Source organism: Panthera tigris, chromosome C2 (genome assembly GCF_018350195.1).
Source record: "Panthera tigris isolate Pti1 chromosome C2, P.tigris_Pti1_mat1.1, whole genome shotgun sequence".
NCBI lineage: Eukaryota > Metazoa > Chordata > Mammalia > Carnivora > Felidae > Panthera > Panthera tigris.
This window is the reverse complement of record NC_056668.1, coordinates 72,696,091-72,714,250: the sequence shown is the minus strand read 5'-3', so window position 1 is coordinate 72,714,250 and position 18,160 is coordinate 72,696,091. Positions and strand designations below refer to the sequence as shown.

The following is an 18,160-nucleotide window of genomic DNA, read 5'->3' as shown; positions in this document are numbered from 1 at the left end:
ATAAGCCATTTCAGTGGATCGGATAGGAAGACAGTATTCGTATTACTGCAGAAGTGGGGTGAATGTGAGGTAGGTAATGGGAAATAGGAAATTACAGACCATGCCATTCTAGAGACTTTCATTAATAAACGAATTCACTTCATTTTTTAAAATGTAACTTCCCACTTACTGAATAGAAAATTTTTAAAAATCTTAGTCTTTTTCTACTGTTTTGCAAAGTTATCTAAGGAGGGTTTTTTTAATGTTTTATTTTTGAAAGAGTGTAAGTGCAAGGGGGGGAAGAGGAGGGGTAGAGAGAAAGAGGGACAGATGATCTAAAGCGGGCTCCGTGCTGACATCAGAAAGCTGGATGTAAGGCTTGAAGCCACGAATGGAGACATCATGACCTGAGCTGAAGTCGGACACTCAACTGATCGGGCCACCTAGGCACCCCATCTAAGTAGTTTTTAAGCACTAATTTGTATATGGTTACTTATGTATTTTTTTTAAAGAAATGCCCTGTGATCACTATTAAGTCAACAATCTCTGAGGACTCTATTGCTGTTTTGTAAAAGGAGATTTAGAAAAACTAATCCCCTAAGCTTTAGAGCTTTCAACTCATGATACATAGGAAAATATCAAGTACATGTGAAACAATGTATATGTGCCTTCACTTTTCACATCTCTTGAATCCCTTTGGAGACCTATCAAATCCAAATAGATTTCAATTATACATAGGACCAGAAGATCACCAGGCAACTTACCAAACACTGATCTCTAGTTTTAAAAAACACCACATTTTTGGGGCGCCTGGGTGGCTCAGTCGGTTGAACATCTGACTTCGGCTCGGGTCATGATCTCACAGCTCGTGAGTCCGAGCCCCGCATAGGGCTTTGTGCTGACAGCTCGGAGCCTGGAACCTGTTTCAGATTCTGTCTCCCTCTCTCTCTGCCCCTAACCCACTCACATTCTGTCTCTGTCTCTCTCAAAAATAAATAACCATTAAAAAAAAATTTTAAACACCATATTTTTTCTCATATTTACATTATGGTAAATATGAGAACAGTGTTTCTAGAAATATTTTTCATTTGGCAACATAGTAAGCCTTAGTACTTCTAGGAATCTACTCTAAAGAAACAATCAGAAATGTGGCAAAAGATTTATATACAAAGATGTTATTATTATTTATAATTATTGAAAGCTACATTTTCACTACTTCCAGTAAAAACTGGCAACACTATATCTGATAATCAGATACTAACTAAATTGACACAGTAATTCCACAGAATAAAACATAGCAATTAAAAATGCTTTTTAGAACATTTAAAAATGAGAGAAGTATCATGTTAAGTGAAAAGGTGAAGAAATCCAAACCAAAGGTGTACACATGTACACACATAAATATATGCACAGAGATATACAGACAAGTGAAAAGTTTTCACAAAAGATCATGGTTTGATTTTAAACTCAAAGAAACATTATTAATTGTCCTTTCAATGCCATCATTCAAAAGTAAGGACGTGTTTAGTAAGCATTTTTTGAAAACACATAATAAATATACCTGAAGTACATAGTCGAGGGCTATATGTCGAAAACATTTTCTTGTTGCTGTCAAAATGTTTGTGGCTTCCTCAACTTCGTGCTGTTTGTTTCTTTGTACTTGAGCATTTTTTACTAATGCATTTTCTTTTTCTTCACTGACTTTTTCAAATTGCTTCTTGGCATCTTTGAATTTTCTAAGGTCTCTAAAAAATAAAAATAGTGAAATTTTCATAAATCCAATTATGGGTGGTCTACAAACCACACTTTAAGAAATATCATTCATTTCTTGTTGAGGGAAATTACTGGATCAAGGGCATGAATATATTCTTAAAACACACACTGATACAATCCTTTGTAAAACAACTGTGTACCCATAAAGAGTAACAGTTTCCATTCAGTATTCCAAAAATCCAAAACCCTTGATTAATGATCTTAGATAAATACATGATATCCCTTCATTTTTTTCTACCAGAGAACTAGGCAAAATGACTTGAAGACAAACAATTTAAAAATGATAATAAAGTGTATGTGAAAAAGGCTTTAAACTCTTTGTTAAGAAGCCATAAATTTTCATGTATACATTCTATAAGGACATTCTGAACATTAGTCTATTATTTGCAAAGAATCTGCAAGACGTCACTAACGAAACAATAAATTCCAACCTACTAAATGGCAGTGCACTATGTTCATGAGATCTGCCACTATCTACAGCTTATAACATCTGCCATTTATCCTGAATACTATATCGTAACCAATGTTATCTGTAATTTTATATATTCTTGGTCAGGAATTAAAAGAGAAAAACTGATTAATGTGGGAAAGGAAAATGTTCCTATCTAGAAAATTTGGATGTCTTTTATTTCTAGTTTCATTTTATTTCACATATAGAATGGGATGAATGTGACATAAAAGGCTCACATGTGGCAAAACAACATGCACTTTCCTGACTCATTTTCATATATTCCATTATCTTCTCTCCAAAGAAAATACCATATTGAGACAAAGGAAAACTTAGTCTTAACTATAATAACTAATAGCATTTCAATCACTTTTGGGGTCTGCTTTGATTTTGAAAGGCCATTAAATTATTTCTTTTATTTTTTAATCTATAACAATCCTAGTTATGTATCCTGAATATAAATTTCATAATATAAATGATTCACTGAAAGGCATAAAGTCTGATTCCTTTACAGAGTAGCTCAGGAAAAAAATGCAATATATATTTCACAAAGCAAAAAAGCAAACAAAAACTCCAAAATTTTCAATAAATCATGGTCCATAAAATTCCTCTCAAAAGATACCAACTCCCAGATGTGATCATTCACTGGTTACTTTTCTTTTCACTGTAATTGACTTACTCTTTAACAAAGTTCTGAAGCTGTGCTTTAATTGATCTCTGAGTTTGGTCAAATAGGATCTAAAAGATAAAATGTAACATTAAACAATTAGAAAAGTAAACAAAAAAATAATTTTCACATAGATTGGTAAGTAATACATCTTTCCACTATTACTCCAATTCTAATAACACCTATATTTCTTATTGAAGACCAACTAAAAAAGTAAGGATTTAAAAAAGAAACTGAAACCGATTTTTAAGCCAGTTTCATCTAAAAAATAAAATTATTTTTATTTACAGAGAAAATCACATCTGCATTAACATTTAAATACAATGTTCAAATAATAGAGTGATTTATTTCCTTGATTTTAATTCAAGCTTTGACAAATAACCTAAAAAGTAATATGAAGTCTACTTCATTTACTACAGGAATTTCTTACTTTAACATATCAAAACATACTAAGTAAAAACAACTCCAGAACTGCTTCATATCATCTTAGTTAGAGGTTATTCAACAGGGAAAATGTAGGGATTTCAATGTTTTACATTCTTAATTCAAGTAAACATTATATGGCCCTTTGGGTTCAATGATTGCTAAGATTAGAGACAAGAATAAAATTTTACTCCTCGTGACAATATTTTGCCCCATTTAAATGATACCACATATTAAACTCTAGTAGCTCCATGTGTGGGCAATTTCACTGGGCTTGTCATGGAAACTCCAAATACTTCTATAATTAACAGATACATTTCATCCAATAATTAACAGATACACTTCATTCAGAGTTGGAAACAGATGTCAGATGAACAGACACAAAAATCAATATTCAAAACAAAAAGAAAATCCTGTGTTCTCCTACTTATTAAAAACAATACCAATTTCACTCTCTCTGAAATCTTGCTACTAGCAAAGTCTCATGTTCTTGCCTAAATACCAAACACACCACACACACACACACACACACACACACACACACACACACACACACACCTGGATTGAGTACTAAAGGTTTAAAAATCTGACAATTTACTTCCAGAGAGAAAAAATTATTTTCTGTACTATGTTAAACTATTAAACCCAAATTAAGCAGAAGAAAGGAAATAATAAAGGTAAGACTGGAAGTCAGCTACATAGAAAACAGAAAATCAACAGCCAAAACTCAATGAAACCAAAAGCTAGTTCTTTCAGAAGATCTATAAAGTTGATAAATCTCCCATCAAAGTGATCAAGAAAAATTTTTAAAACACAAATTTCCAATGTCAAGAAGGACAAAGATGACATTACCACAGATTCTACAGCTATTAAAAAAGGATAATCAGGAGAATTGGGGAACAATTTTAGGCCTATAAATTCAATAGAGATGGGCTAATTCTTTGAAAAACAAAACTACCAAAGTTCACTCAATAAGAAATCAATAACCTAAACAGAAACAAAGAAATAGAATCTATAGTTAAAAGCCTCCATAGCCTATAAAGTTAAAGCTATATTTACATAAAACCTAGCAATCCCATTCCTAGGTATTTGCCCAAGAAAAAAGAAAACTTAGAGTTACACCAAAACCTGTATGCAAATGTTTATAGCAGTGCAATTCCTAAGTGCCTCAAACTAGAAGCAATCTAAATGTCCTTGAAGAAGTAAGCTATGGTACATCACACAATAGAATACTACTCAGCAATAAAAAAGAGCAACTATTAATACATACAACAACATAGATGAATTTCAATAGATTTTGCTAAGTAAAATAAGTCATATTCAAAAGGCTACAAGCTATATGATTTGATTTACAGGACACCCAGGAAAAGATATGACTATAGGGATGGAGAACAAATCAGTAATTACTAGTGGTAAGGGGTAGGAGGAAGGGTACTACAAAGGCATAACATAAGGCTATTTTTAGGGTTACTGGAACAGTCATGCATATAGATTGTGGTATGGAGATCCAACTGTATGCATGTGTCAAAATTCATAAAGCTAACTATATTAGTTAGTATCCTTCCAGAACTAGAACAAATGATCCTATTGTATGGAACCACAAAAGACCCCAAAGAGCCAAAGTAATCTTGCAAAACAAAAACAAAAACAAAAACAAACAAAAAACAGAACAAAATTGGAGGCATCAAACTATACTACAAAGCTATAGTACTCAAAACAGTATGGTACTAGCATGGAAACAGACACCTAGATCATGGAACAGAATAAAGAGCCCAGAAACAACTTCACACTTATATAGTCAATTAATCTACGACAAAGGAGGCAAGAACATACAATGGGGAAAATACAGTCTCTTTAATACATGATTGGGAAAACTGGACAGCTACATGCAAAAGAATGAAACTGGACCACTTTCTTGCACCATACACAAAAATAAACTCAAAACAGATTAAAGACCTAAATGTGAGACCTGAAACCTTATGCATCCTAAAAGAATACATAGGCAGTAAATTCTTGGACATTGGCCTTAGTATTTTTCCTAATCTATCTCCCCAGGCAAAGGAAACAAAAGAAAAATAAACAATTGGGACTACATCAAACTAAAAAGGTTTTGCACGGTGAAAGAAACCATCAATAAAATAAAAAGGCAATATACTGAATGGGAGAAGATACTTGCAAATGATATAGTTGATAAAGGGTTAATACCCCAAATATATAAAGAACTCATACACCAAACAATCTGATTTAAAAATTGGCAGAGGACTTGGGTAGACTTTTTTCCAAAGAAAACATACAAATGGCCAAGAGACACATGAAAAGATGCTCAACATCATTTATCATCAGGGAAATGCAAATCAAAACTACAATGAGATATCACCTCACACAACTCAGAATGGCTAGTATCAAAAAGACAAAAAAGAGTAAGTGTTAGTGAGGATGTGGAGACAAGAGAATCCTCAATATCCCTCATGACCACATATGTAAAAATTCTTAATATGTAATAATGATATACAATAACAACACATAAAAAGAACAATATACCATGACAATTGGGATTTATTCTGGGAATGCAAGATGGATTTAACATTAAAAAGTCAATGAATATAATTTACCATGATAACAAACTAAAACAGAAAAACTGTATGAGCATCTCAATAGAGACCAAAAAGCATTTGACAAAATTCAACACCCATTCCTGATAAAAACTCTCAGGAATCCAGGAATAAAAGGGAACTTCCTCAAACTAATAAAGAGCACATACAAAAAATGTACAGCTAACATATTCAGTGGTGAAAGCCTTCTTAATGGCAACACTCAAGAACAAGGCAAGAATATCTGCTCTCATCACTTCTATTCAACATTCTACTAGAGACCCTAGCAAGGCAATCAAGCAAGAAAAATGAAAAAAGGGGGACATATTAGAACGGAAGAATACAAAGCTATCTTTATCTACAGATGATATGATTGAGATAATACTATGGAATTTACATAAAAGTCTACCAGAACTAACAAGCATATTTAGCAAGGCCACAGGAACAAAGTCAAAATAAAAAATCAGTGATATTTCTATATACCAGCAACAACTTAGAAAGTGAACTTTTAAAAAGCCTGGGTGGGTGGCTCAGTCGGTTAAGTGTCCAACTTTGGCTCAGGTCATGATCTTGCGGTTTGAGCTGAGCCCCACGCTGGGCTCCCTGCTGTCAGCACAGAGCCCGCTTCAGATCCTCTGTCCCCCTCTCTCTGCCTCTCCCCTGCGTACACTCTGTCTTTCAAAAATAAACACTGGAAAAAAAATATATCATTTACAGTAGCATCAAAAAATAGGAAATGCTGGGGTACCCAGGTGGCCCAGTCAGTTAAAAATCGGACTCTTGATCTCAGCTCAGGTCATGATCTCATGGTTTGTGGGTTCAAGCCCCACATCAGGCTCTACACTCTCCCTCTCTCTCTGCCTCTACCCCACTCGTGCTCACTCTCTCTCTCTCTCAAAATAAACAAATTAAAAAAAAATTTAATAGGAAATGCTTAGGGATACATACGTAAGACTTGTACAGTGAAAACTACAAAACATTACCAAGAGAAATTAAGGAAAACTTAAGTAAATAGAGGGATATACTGTGTTCTTGGATTCAAAGACTGATTATTAGTAAGATGTCCATTCTCACCAAATGGATCCATACATTCAATACAATCCCACTCCAAATCCCAGTAAGGCTTTCTGTAGAAGCTAAAAATTTGATTCTAAAACTTATATGAAAATGTAAAAGACCTAGAATAGCCAATTTTGAAAAAAAGGAATAAAGCTGGAATACCTATACTACCTGATTTCAAGACTTACTATGAAAGCTACAGTAATTAAGGCTATTGTGGTATTAGAATAAAGACAGGCAAAAAGATCAATGAAATAAGACAGAGCCCAAAACTGACCCACACATTTTTTTAGACAAAAAGTACCAACGGTGCAGTACCAAGTGGTGGTATAGTGGTGAACACAGCTGCCTTCAAAAAGGTGCCAATAGGGAAAAACCATTTTGAGCAAATGGTGTTACAACAAACAACTGAAGAGCCATAGCCTGGAAAAAAAAAAAAAGGAACTTTGACCCTTACCATGCAAACATATAGAAAAAGTAACTCAGAGTGGATCACAAATCTAAACATAAACTAGGCAAACATTTCTTGGTAGAATACAAAAAGAAAACATAAAATAAAAAAGTCAATAAACTGATTTAATCAAAATTAAAAGCTATACCTTTTCAGAAGATACTGTCATAAAAATGGAAAAGACAAGCCAAGGCCTCAGAGAAAGTATCTGCAAAACATTTATCTGGCAAAAGACATTTCTGCAATACAGAAAGAACTCTTATAACTAAGTAATAATAAGATAAGCAATCCAAAAAAGTTTAATGGGCAAAAGAGCTGACATTTCACCAAAGAAGATACATTGACAGAAAAACACACAAAAACACACTGAGCATCATTAACTATTAAGAAAATGCAAATTAGGGGCACCTGGGTGGATCAGTCAGTTGGGCCTCCAATTCTTGATTCTGGCTCAAGTCATGATCTCACAGTTTGTTAGATCAAGCCCCACATTGTGCTCTGTGCTAAGAGCACAGAGCCTGCTTGGGATTCTCTCTCTGCCCTTCCCTTGCTCACACGCACTCTCTCAAAATAAGTAAACTAAAAAAAAAAAACTCCCTATCTTGGAATTGGATCTCTCTCAAAATAAATAAACTTAAAAAAAAAAAAAAACAGAAAATGCATATTAAAACCATGATGAATTTAAAAAGAGTGGCCATACCAAGTGTTGTTGATCATGTGAAGCATCTAGAACTCTTGTACATGGCTGCTGTAAAGTGATACAGTCAACTTTGGAAAATAATTTCTAAATTTTGGGAGGTTTTCTTTAATTTCTTTGAAGTTAAATATTTTTAGAAATTTAAAGGTTATGGGTACTCTGTACTATAACTATTCTGTAAGTCTAAGAGTATCTGAAAATAAAGATTTTTAAAAATTTTTAGAAATTTAATATATGAATATTAACATTATTATTATTATAAACAGTAAGTTCTTTTTTCTTTCCTTTATTTTCTTTGCAATATTTTATAGTCTTCACTATACACACAGTTTTGTAAAAAGTTAAATATAATCCTACCTTATGTATGAACTAGCCACTCCTGGCTATTCACACAAGAGAAATAAATGCATATATGTATACAAACTTTTACATATATTTTTGTAAGCAACTTTATTTGTAATAGCCAAAGCCCAGAAACAACTCAAATGTTCATTGTGGTGGCTTTAAAATATGTCCACAAATTCTTTGACACTCCTCCCTTCAAAAATGGAGCCTGATCACCTTGAGAGCAGGCTGGTCATAGCGACTTACTTCTAACAAATGGTAATATGGAGGACGTGGCAATGTATGCCTTCTAAGACTAAGTCATGAAAAGCAATGTAGCTTTTTCTTTGTCCTTGCTCTTGTGCTCTTGGATCCCCTGTTTGGGGAGTAACCAGATTCCATGTACTAAGGACACTCAAGCAGCCGAGGGACAAGGCTCCCTGGCGAGGAACTGAGGCCTGGATCCAACAGCCACACACACTTCCTATCTCGGAATTGGATCCTCCAGCCCCAGTAAAGCTTTCAACCAACTGTGCCCCAGCCAATATCTTAATAGCAATCTCATACAAGACTCTGAGCCAGAGCCACTCAGCTAAGTCTAAAGTCTAAAAACTCCTGGCCCAGAAACCAGACAATGTTTATTGTTTTAAGCCACTATATTTTGGGGTAATCCACTCTATGGTAATAGATAACTAATACATCCATCAACAGGTGAATGGATAAACAAATTATGATATATCCATACAATGCAATACTATTAAGCAATAAAAAAGGAATGAATTATTGTTTTTCTTTTTTTAATATTTATTTTTTTGGGGGAGAGCATAAGTAGGGGAGGGGCAGAGAGAGGGACAGAGGATTCAAAGTGGACTCCACGCTGACAGGCTGACAGCAGAGAGCCAAAGTGGGGCTCAAACTCACAAACTGCGAGATCATGACCTGAGCCGAAGTCAGATGCTCAACTGACTGAGCCACCCAGATGCCCCTGGAAAGAATTATTGTTAAACACAACACAATTGAGTCTCAAAATAATTACACTGATTCAATTTACATGTAAGTATAGAAAATTGAAACTAACCAATAATGACAGAAAGCAGATCTGTGAATGTCTAGAAATAAGAAGGCAGCAAATAGAATTACAAAGTAGCAAAGGAAAACTTTTGGGGTGTAACTGTTATGTTCATTAAATTAATTAAGGTGACAGTTTTATTCAGGTTTACATACGTCAACGCTCACCAAATTGTATGCTTTGATATGCTGTTTATACCAATTATCCCTCAGTAACGTTTAAAAATAAGTATATTCCAGAGAGAAGAACACAATGTTTTCCTGTGTAGTGTTTCATTGTTTTAAAACTATACAAACATTACGTAGTATCTACATCCTCCAAGATAAAACATTACCTAAACTAAATTTTATATACGTTTGACTAGAATAGGAAGCACTTTAGGAAATTGCCAATAATCGAGGCTACCCATTTTCAACACTTCGATTACAGTGAAAATTATATTGTTAATGCAAAAGCAACTGAGTAAAAAGCTGTCTCCTACTTGCCAATCTCAAGCCATCCAGCCACAGAACAGCTCGCTAACACTTTTCTGTGGTGAACTGCTGCACAGAACTGCCTCATTTAGTCTCATTTCCTAAGTCACTAATCTATACTCTGCTTGAGAGAGAATTCACACCATTTCTTTTCATATGCTGCAAGTAAAAAGCTATAGAAGACTTGAAAGAAACAGGGACTAAAGTAAAAGTAGCCTTGTCAGGACCAATCTCAAGTAGCATTGGTACCTAGAAGCCAGGTACCAAATGAAGTCTGCAAGACTCTTTCCTTAAGTTTGATTTGATTTCCCCATTTTCGTTGTGTTACGTTCTACTATCTTCACTAGTTGAGGATTCTGATCCAGATCTTATCCAAAGTGTCCAGTGACCACCCAAAAACTTTACCTAGGTTTTAGACGAAAAAAAATTGTTTTACCCTTGGAATTAAGTATAGCTCAGGTCTTCTGTTTCTACACCAGAAAACGTGAAATGGTATAATAAAACCACAATGACAGACTCGGGGGTGGGGGTGGGGGGGGGAGGTACCAACACAAAAGCTAAGATTCAGTTCCATTTCTAAAATTAGCAGTATTATTCCTACCAACATATACATAACAAATAATCAACAATATGTCATTTGACCTATGCGTGTCCTAATTACAAAAGGATCTGGGGCGCCTGGGTGGCGCAGTCGGTTGAGCGTCCGACTTCAGCCAGGTCACGATCTCGCGGTCCGTGAGTTCGAGCCCGGCGTCGGGCTCTGGGCTGATGGCTCAGAGCCTGGAGCCTGTCTCCGATTCTGTGTCTCCCTCTCTCTCTGCCCCTCCCCCGTTCATGCTCTGTCTCTCTCTGTCCCAAAAATAAATAAAAAACGTTGGAAAAAAAATTAAAAAAAAAAAAAGGATCTGACTTAAGTGCACAGATAATGGTTGTTTTAAACCAATGGCTTACACTCAGGTTATCCCCCATTCATGTCTGGACACAGTTAAAGCAACACTATCTCAGCTGTTTTCAGAAAACGATGAAAACTGAGATGCAGTTTACATATGGCAAACAGTACTCTACAAAGTTTAGTACAAGATAGGCTACACATCCACAGTTGGCACTGAAGATTTTCCAGTTCTTACCATTTAGGCCCCATTGGCTCAAAGCATAAATTTCGTAGTTTAAAGTCTTTGTCGCCCATTTAAATATTATTCAGCTACCACAGCATTCTCTTCTATGATTCCTTCCATAGGACATAATCATCCCTCTCCTTTCCAAAATCTATAGAAGAGTACAGGGCTATGGCTGTGAACTCCCTGAATCTTTTATTTAGTTAAGCTCATTAGGCCTGTAATAAATAGGTCAATAACAAATCAAGAGGACTCTTCTCTGCTACCATCAGGAACAGAGCCCAATATGCAAATTATTGTTCATTACGTGTTCCTCTTTTTCTATATTCTTTGCCTGTCCTAGCCTATCCATTTCTCTAAATTCTTCTTTCTCCCTTTCTTGAGTCCTCTACAGCAGTGGTTCTTCACTAGCTTTAGTGTGAAAATCACCTGCAAAGCTAACAGAAAATACCAAGGTCCAAGCTTGTTAAAGAAAGATAAAATCCTTCTGTATTTTTATTACATTTGCTAGGTGATTCCATTACTTAGAGATTGAGACAGGCTGCTCTAACCTAGGGATTCTTACATTGGTTGCACATTAGAATAACCTGGGGAACTTTTAAATACCCTGATGCTGAGATAATTAGAAACACTGGTGAGACTCAGGAATCAGCACATTTTAAGCTCCCCAGGTGTGAACCAAAATTATTCGTATCACCTGGGTGCTTGTTAGAAAAGAATTTCCAAAACCAGGCCAGACTTACAGAATCAGAGTCTGTGTTTACTAAGAATTCCAAGTAGCTTATTTGGAAGAAGCAAAACACTGCTTCTCAAACTGGGCTGAACTCTGGAATGACCTGGGGACCTTTGAAAATTACTGATGCCTACTCCCAGAGACTCTGATTTTAACTAGTCTGGGTTACAGCCTTGGTTCATCCACTACCACTCCACTGATAAGAATTCAAGGTAGCTAAAATCACTAAATCACTTTCACTAAAGCAGAAAGAGGCCTCTCTTCAGTGGGTGTCACGACACATACAGTCCTGGGAACTGGGCAAAAACAAAGTAGTCCTTTAGTGCACAGGTCAGCACATTTTTCTGTAAAGGACTAGACAGTATTTTAGGTTTGTGGGCCATGTGGTCCCTGTCACAACCACTCTGTTGTTGTAGTGCAAAAGCAGCCATAGACAATACAGAAACAAATGAATATGTGTTCCAATGAAACTTTATATGCAAAGCAGGGGAGGGATGGGTTAGATTTGGCCTTCAAGTCAAAGTCTGCCAACCCCTGCTCTAGAACAGTGGTTCTCAAACTTTAGAGTACCTTAGAACTGCCTAGAAGGCTTTGTTCAAACACAGATTGCTGGCTCCTGGCCTCAGAGTTGCTGATTCAGTAGATCTGGGTAAACTCTGAGAAGCTGAAGTTCAAACAAGTCCCAGGGTGATGCTGATACTATTGGTCCATGGGCCACAATTTGAGAACCGCTGGGTTATTTTTTTTTTAATGTTTATTTATTTTTGAGAGAAAAAGAAAGAGAGCGAGTGCGGGCTCACGTGCACATGAGTGGGGAGGGACAGAGAGAGGGAGACAGAGAATCCCAAGCAGGCTCCCTGCTATCAACGCAGAGCCCAATGCAGGGTTCAATATCACAAACCACGAGATCATGAGCTGAGCTGAAATCAAGAGTCAGATGCTTAACCAACTGAGTCACCCAGGAGCCCCGAGAATCACTGATTTAAAGTAGTGGTTCTCAAACTTCACTACATGTCAGAATCACCTAGAGAAATTTTTTAAATTCTGAAGCTATACTCCAGATGACATAAATCAAAATCTCTTTCTACTGTAAAGGCTCCTAACACTTATGGCACACATTATTGGTGTGTTGAAAGATACAGTAGACTGTTTATATAGAGGGCCACCAATAATTCCTCTCATCACTCCATGTGCATGGTACTCTCCCACCAAGAGGTAGAGTTTATTACCCTTTACCTTAAATCTGGCATAGCCTTGTATCTTGCTTTGATCAAAAGAATGTAGCAAAAGTGATCCTATGTGACTTCCAGACCAAGCCCATAAGAAGTCTTACACCTACTGATTTCACTCACTTGAAAACCAGCTATCACATTAAGAAAACTGACTACCTGGGGCACCTGTGTGGCTCAGTCAGTTGAGCGACAGACTCTTGATTTCAGCTCAGGTCATGATCCCAGGGTTGTGGCATTGATTGAGGCCCACATCAGGGTAAATGTGAGGCCGAGTGAGGAGCCTTGGGGTTCTCTCTCTCTCTCTCTCTCTCTCTCTCTCTCTCTCTCTCTCTCTCTCTCTCCCTCCCTCCCTCCCTCCCTCCCTCTCTCTCTCCCTCCCTCCCCTCCACCCCCATCTGCCCATCTCTCCTAGTCATGCTCTCTCTTCTAAAATAAAAAAAAATTTTAAGTCTGACTACCCTCCTGTAGAGAGACCACATTATAAAAGTGAAGTCCTAGAGAATGACAGACTCCAAAGGGCAGGAGAAACCTGGCCAACCTCACCCATTCTAGCCACCCCAGCTGAGGCACCAGACAAATTGGATCCTCCAGCCATATACGAGCCACTCAGCCAACACCAACTGGAGTAGAGACTAGCTGGCCTCCCCAAACCCTGCCCAAACACATGATAGTTGTTGTTTTAAGTCACTAAATTTTGGGGTGGTTGTTAAACAGAGATAAATAAGATGTCAACAGTCATACAGAAGATATTAGTGTCGTGTTTATATAAGTTTTTATAGTGATTTAAGAAGTTGTAAACTATTTGGTACAACCATTCAGAAATTAACAACTGCTGGGGTGCCTGTGTGGCTCAGTAGGTTAAGCATCCAAATCTTCTGACTCTTGATTTCGGCCCAGGTCATAATCTTGTGGTTTGTGGGTTCAAACCCCAAGTCCGGCTCCAAGCTGACAGTGCAGAGCTTGCTTGGGATTCTCTCTCTGCCCTGCTCACTCTCTCTCTTTCTCTCTCTCTCAAAATAAATAAATAAACTTAAAACATTTTAATTAAAAAAGAAATGAACTGCTAAAAATGAATCTTTTTTGCTAAAATTATATTTTAATACTATTTGTCTGACTTGCTCTATAAAGTATTTAAATGCAGTAATTATTGCTTTGACAAAACTATATAATGTTCCCCCTGGCATTACCATTTGAATCACCCAAAACTACTGCAGTCACAATTTGTTTGTCATCACTTCTTCACTTAGTACCCGTTGTCAAATATTTCATCTTTCTTTGGCTCTTTCACAAATTTTTGCTATTAATTTGTTCTTACTTTTCACATTTCTTCTACTAATAAGATACATATGGTTGCTTTGTTAGCATCATCATTTCTTAAGAGGTGTTCCTACTAGAATGCAATTGGAGGCACCTGGATGGCTCAGTCAGTTAAGCGTCCAACTTCAGCTCAGGTCATAATCTCACGGTTCATGAGTTCAAGACCTGCGTCGGGCTCTATGCTGACAGCTCAGAGCCTGGAGCCTGCTTCGAATTCTGTGTCTCCCTCTCTCACTGCCCCTCCCCTGTTCACACTCTGTCCTCTCTCTCTCTCTCTCAAAAATAAACATAAAAAAAAAAAAAAAAACACAATTCTTTTTTGACTCTTACACTTTTCAGTAGTTATTTATTATTGGCTTTTGATGTTAATTAGCCAAATTCTGATTCTTGATGAAATTTTGCTGTTTTATCTTTAATTATTAAAAAATTTATTTCTGGGAATGCAAGCTGGTGCAGCCACTCTGGAAAACAGTATGGAGGTTCCTCAAAAAACTAAAAATAGAACTACCCTACAACCCAGCAATTGCACTACTAGGCATTTATCCACAGGATACAGGTGTGCTGTTTCAAAGGGACACATGCACCTCAGTGTTTATAGCAGCACTATCAACAATAGCCAAAGAATGGAAAGAGCCCAAAAATGTCCATCAATGGATGAATGGATAAAGAAGATGTGGTATATATATACAATGGAGTATTACTCAGCAATCATAAAGAATGAAATCTTGCCAGTTCCAACTATGTAGATGGAACTGGAGGCTATTATGCTAAGTGAAATTAGTCAGAGAAAGACAAATATCATATGACTTCACTCATATGAGGACTTTAAGAGAAAAAACAGATGAACATAAGGGAAGGGAAACAATAATAATATAAAAACAGGGAGGGGGACAAAACATAAGAGACTCATAAATATGGAGAATAAACAGAGGGTTACTGAAAGGGGGGTGGGCTAAATGGGTAAGGGGCACTAAGGAATCTACTCCTGAAATCATTGTTGCACTATATGCTAACTAATTTGGATGTAAATTAAAAAAAATAATAAAATTAAAAAATAGTTTGGTGTATCTTCCATAAAATAAATGTATTTGACTCAAAGGACTATCCTTAAAAAAATAAAATAAAAAACAAAAAAACATTTATTTCTGAAGATGAAATTAAATGTACATAATCTATTGTGATAAGCACTGGATGTTCCATGTAAGTGATGAACCACTAAATTTTACTCCTGAAACTAATATTATATTATATGTTAACTAACTGGAATTTAAATAAAAACTCGAGGGCACCTGGGTGGCTCAGCTGTAAAGCATCTGACTTCAGCTCAGGTCATGATCTCATGATTCATGAGTTAGAGTCCCACATCAGGTGAGCCCAAGCCCCACTTTGGGTGAGCCCATCTCTCTCTCTCTCTCTCGCTCTCTCGCTCTCTCTCTCACTCACTTTCATCCTCTTTCTCTCTCTCTCTCTCTCTCAAAAACAAATAAAAACTTGAAACCAATATAAATAAATAAATGCACATAATCATTTAAATGGGACTGTAGGCATTTGCTGATTTCAAAAAACATTTTGAAAATTTTATTTTGTGATCATACATAAGAGTAACATTTATTGAATTAACTACAACGAATTAGTATTTCCTATTTATGAAATGTTTCATTTTATTATCTTTCAATATTTATTTTAAAACATTTTAAGTATGCAGAAAATTATACACACATCAATTTCTGAACCTTAAGACATATGTTTCATTTTCGTACTTAAATACATTTGCTTTCTACTGATTGTTGTTTCCCCACCATAATGGACAAATTTTTCATTAAATACTGCCGGAAAGTCATTACATTCAGAATACAATCACAGCGGTCCAAATTCTCTTCTTTGACCTATCTTTTTGTATCAAAGTTATTAAATGAAGCTATAAATAACTATGAAGTTATTAAATGAAGCAAATCATACAGGACTTCAACATGAAATGTCAATTTCATACAGAAAAAGATCTGTACTCTAAACTTCTGCAAACACAAAATAAGAAAAAAAGTTCTTGGGGCTCCTGGGTGGCTCAGTCAGTTAAGCGTCCAACTTTGGCTCAGGTCATGATCTCACAGTTTGTGGGTTTGGGCTCTGCATCAGGCTCTCTGATGACAGCTTGGAGCCTGAAGCCTGCTTTGGATTCTGTGTCTCCCTCTCTGCCCCTCATCTACTAGTGCTCTCTCTCTCTCTCAAAAATGAAAAACATTAAAAAAAAATTTTTTTAAGTAAAATTCAGGAAGTTTAGGAGGAATAAATCTCAACTTATTGATTTAATACTAGTTATTGACTTCAAGATATGGCTAAAGTAACATTCTGCTATCTGATTAATTTATTTCAAGCAATGCTTAATATTTCTGACCATTCACATGCACTGACAAACTGTGTGGATTGGCTGTATTGGAATGGAGAGGCTGAGAATGAGTCACTAGGGAGTCAGTGCTATAATCTAGATCCACAAAGACAATTATTAGAAGTGAATTAAAGGAAGAAAAAAGTAGGAAGACCAACTTCTGTGTATACCTGCAGAAAAGGTTTATCATTATTTTATTCAAAATCTATTCAGTTTATCTCAGAAAATTTAAGCATTACTTTTGTCAATGAAAGAAAAAGAGGATAAAAAATGAATGACTGCTCCTTTAAAGTACAACTTAAAGAGACAGAATTATCTGAATTCTAATTACACGGGATAAAGAAGCTCCTGCCAATCAGGAGGAAAGAGCAATAACCAAGCTCCTGTCAATCAGGAGGAAAGGGCAATAAATACTCACCTGCTTTTCACTAATATGACTACTTATGCAGACAACGTTCTTATCAATGACAATGACCAAGAATTTGAAAAGATCAACAATTTTAAAATCTTGACCAGGAATTGCTTGAAATCATTTCATGATAAGACCTATTTTGAGAAAAAGTTATGTTCATGGAAACTAGCTCAAGTTTCTCATTAAAATACTTTTTAAATATTTAGAAGTATTGTACTCATTCAATATGTAATATCTCCCCCAATAGTATGTTTTATTTTATAATTCTATTAAAAAGAAATGATTTATTTATTAAATACTTATTATTTTAACATAATTCCATTTAAAAATTTTAAAAATTTTCCACCAACACCCAGATAGTTCATGACATTTTCATGAAACCATCCACTGAGTGAATGAGTGGACAGCTGTAATATGGAAAATCAAACTCAGAAAAAAATAAAACAAAAAGGGTTACACATTTTATAGAATTTATGCAGCAATTCAACCTTAAAGCTTCATTCAGCAAAAATAATAATCAAATAAAAATTCCAACTTCCTTACACCAACAGCAAATGAGAATCCAAAAGAGTCATCAGTGAAGTTACAGAAATCTCTATGTTCCAGAAAAGTCAGTGTTCAAGCCAACTCCAGTATGTAATAGAACGCAGCACGCCTGACCATTCCATTTAAAAATTTTAAAAATCAGCACGCCTGACCTGCTCTGAAACAGCCATGAATTGGTGCCTTATAAAGACATATGAGTTAGAGAACAACCCTAGGAAATTCTCATTCTATAAGGAATAAGGAACAATAATATCCATTCTTACAGAAGAAATAAATCACAAAAGAATCCAAATAATTTTTAAATGACCAGATAAACTAATCCCAATCTATGTTTAATCTTGGCTAAAAACCCAAATGGCTCTATTATTTTAAACATTTATTTAAACCCATTTATTAAGTTATTCATAAACGACATCTGCAGAATATCCAGCTTTTTACTGTGACACAAACAGATACACCAAAATCTAA

General features: G+C 35.7%; 1 protein-coding gene across 4 annotated transcripts in view; it reads right to left on the bottom strand.

Annotated features, from left to right (window-relative positions):
• Window positions 1-18,160, bottom strand: part of ACAP2 (ArfGAP with coiled-coil, ankyrin repeat and PH domains 2) — a 160,503-nt gene that overhangs the window by 60,552 nt on the left and 81,791 nt on the right. For all 4 annotated transcript variants that reach the window (XM_042999276.1, XM_042999279.1, XM_042999275.1 and 1 more), the window contains 2 exons: window positions 2,880-2,938; window positions 1,541-1,724 (listed from right to left, as the gene is read on the bottom strand). In XM_042999276.1, coding sequence (XP_042855210.1) covers window positions 1,541-1,724; window positions 2,880-2,938 — 243 coding nt within the window. The remainder of the gene's footprint in view (window positions 1-1,540; window positions 1,725-2,879; window positions 2,939-18,160) is intronic.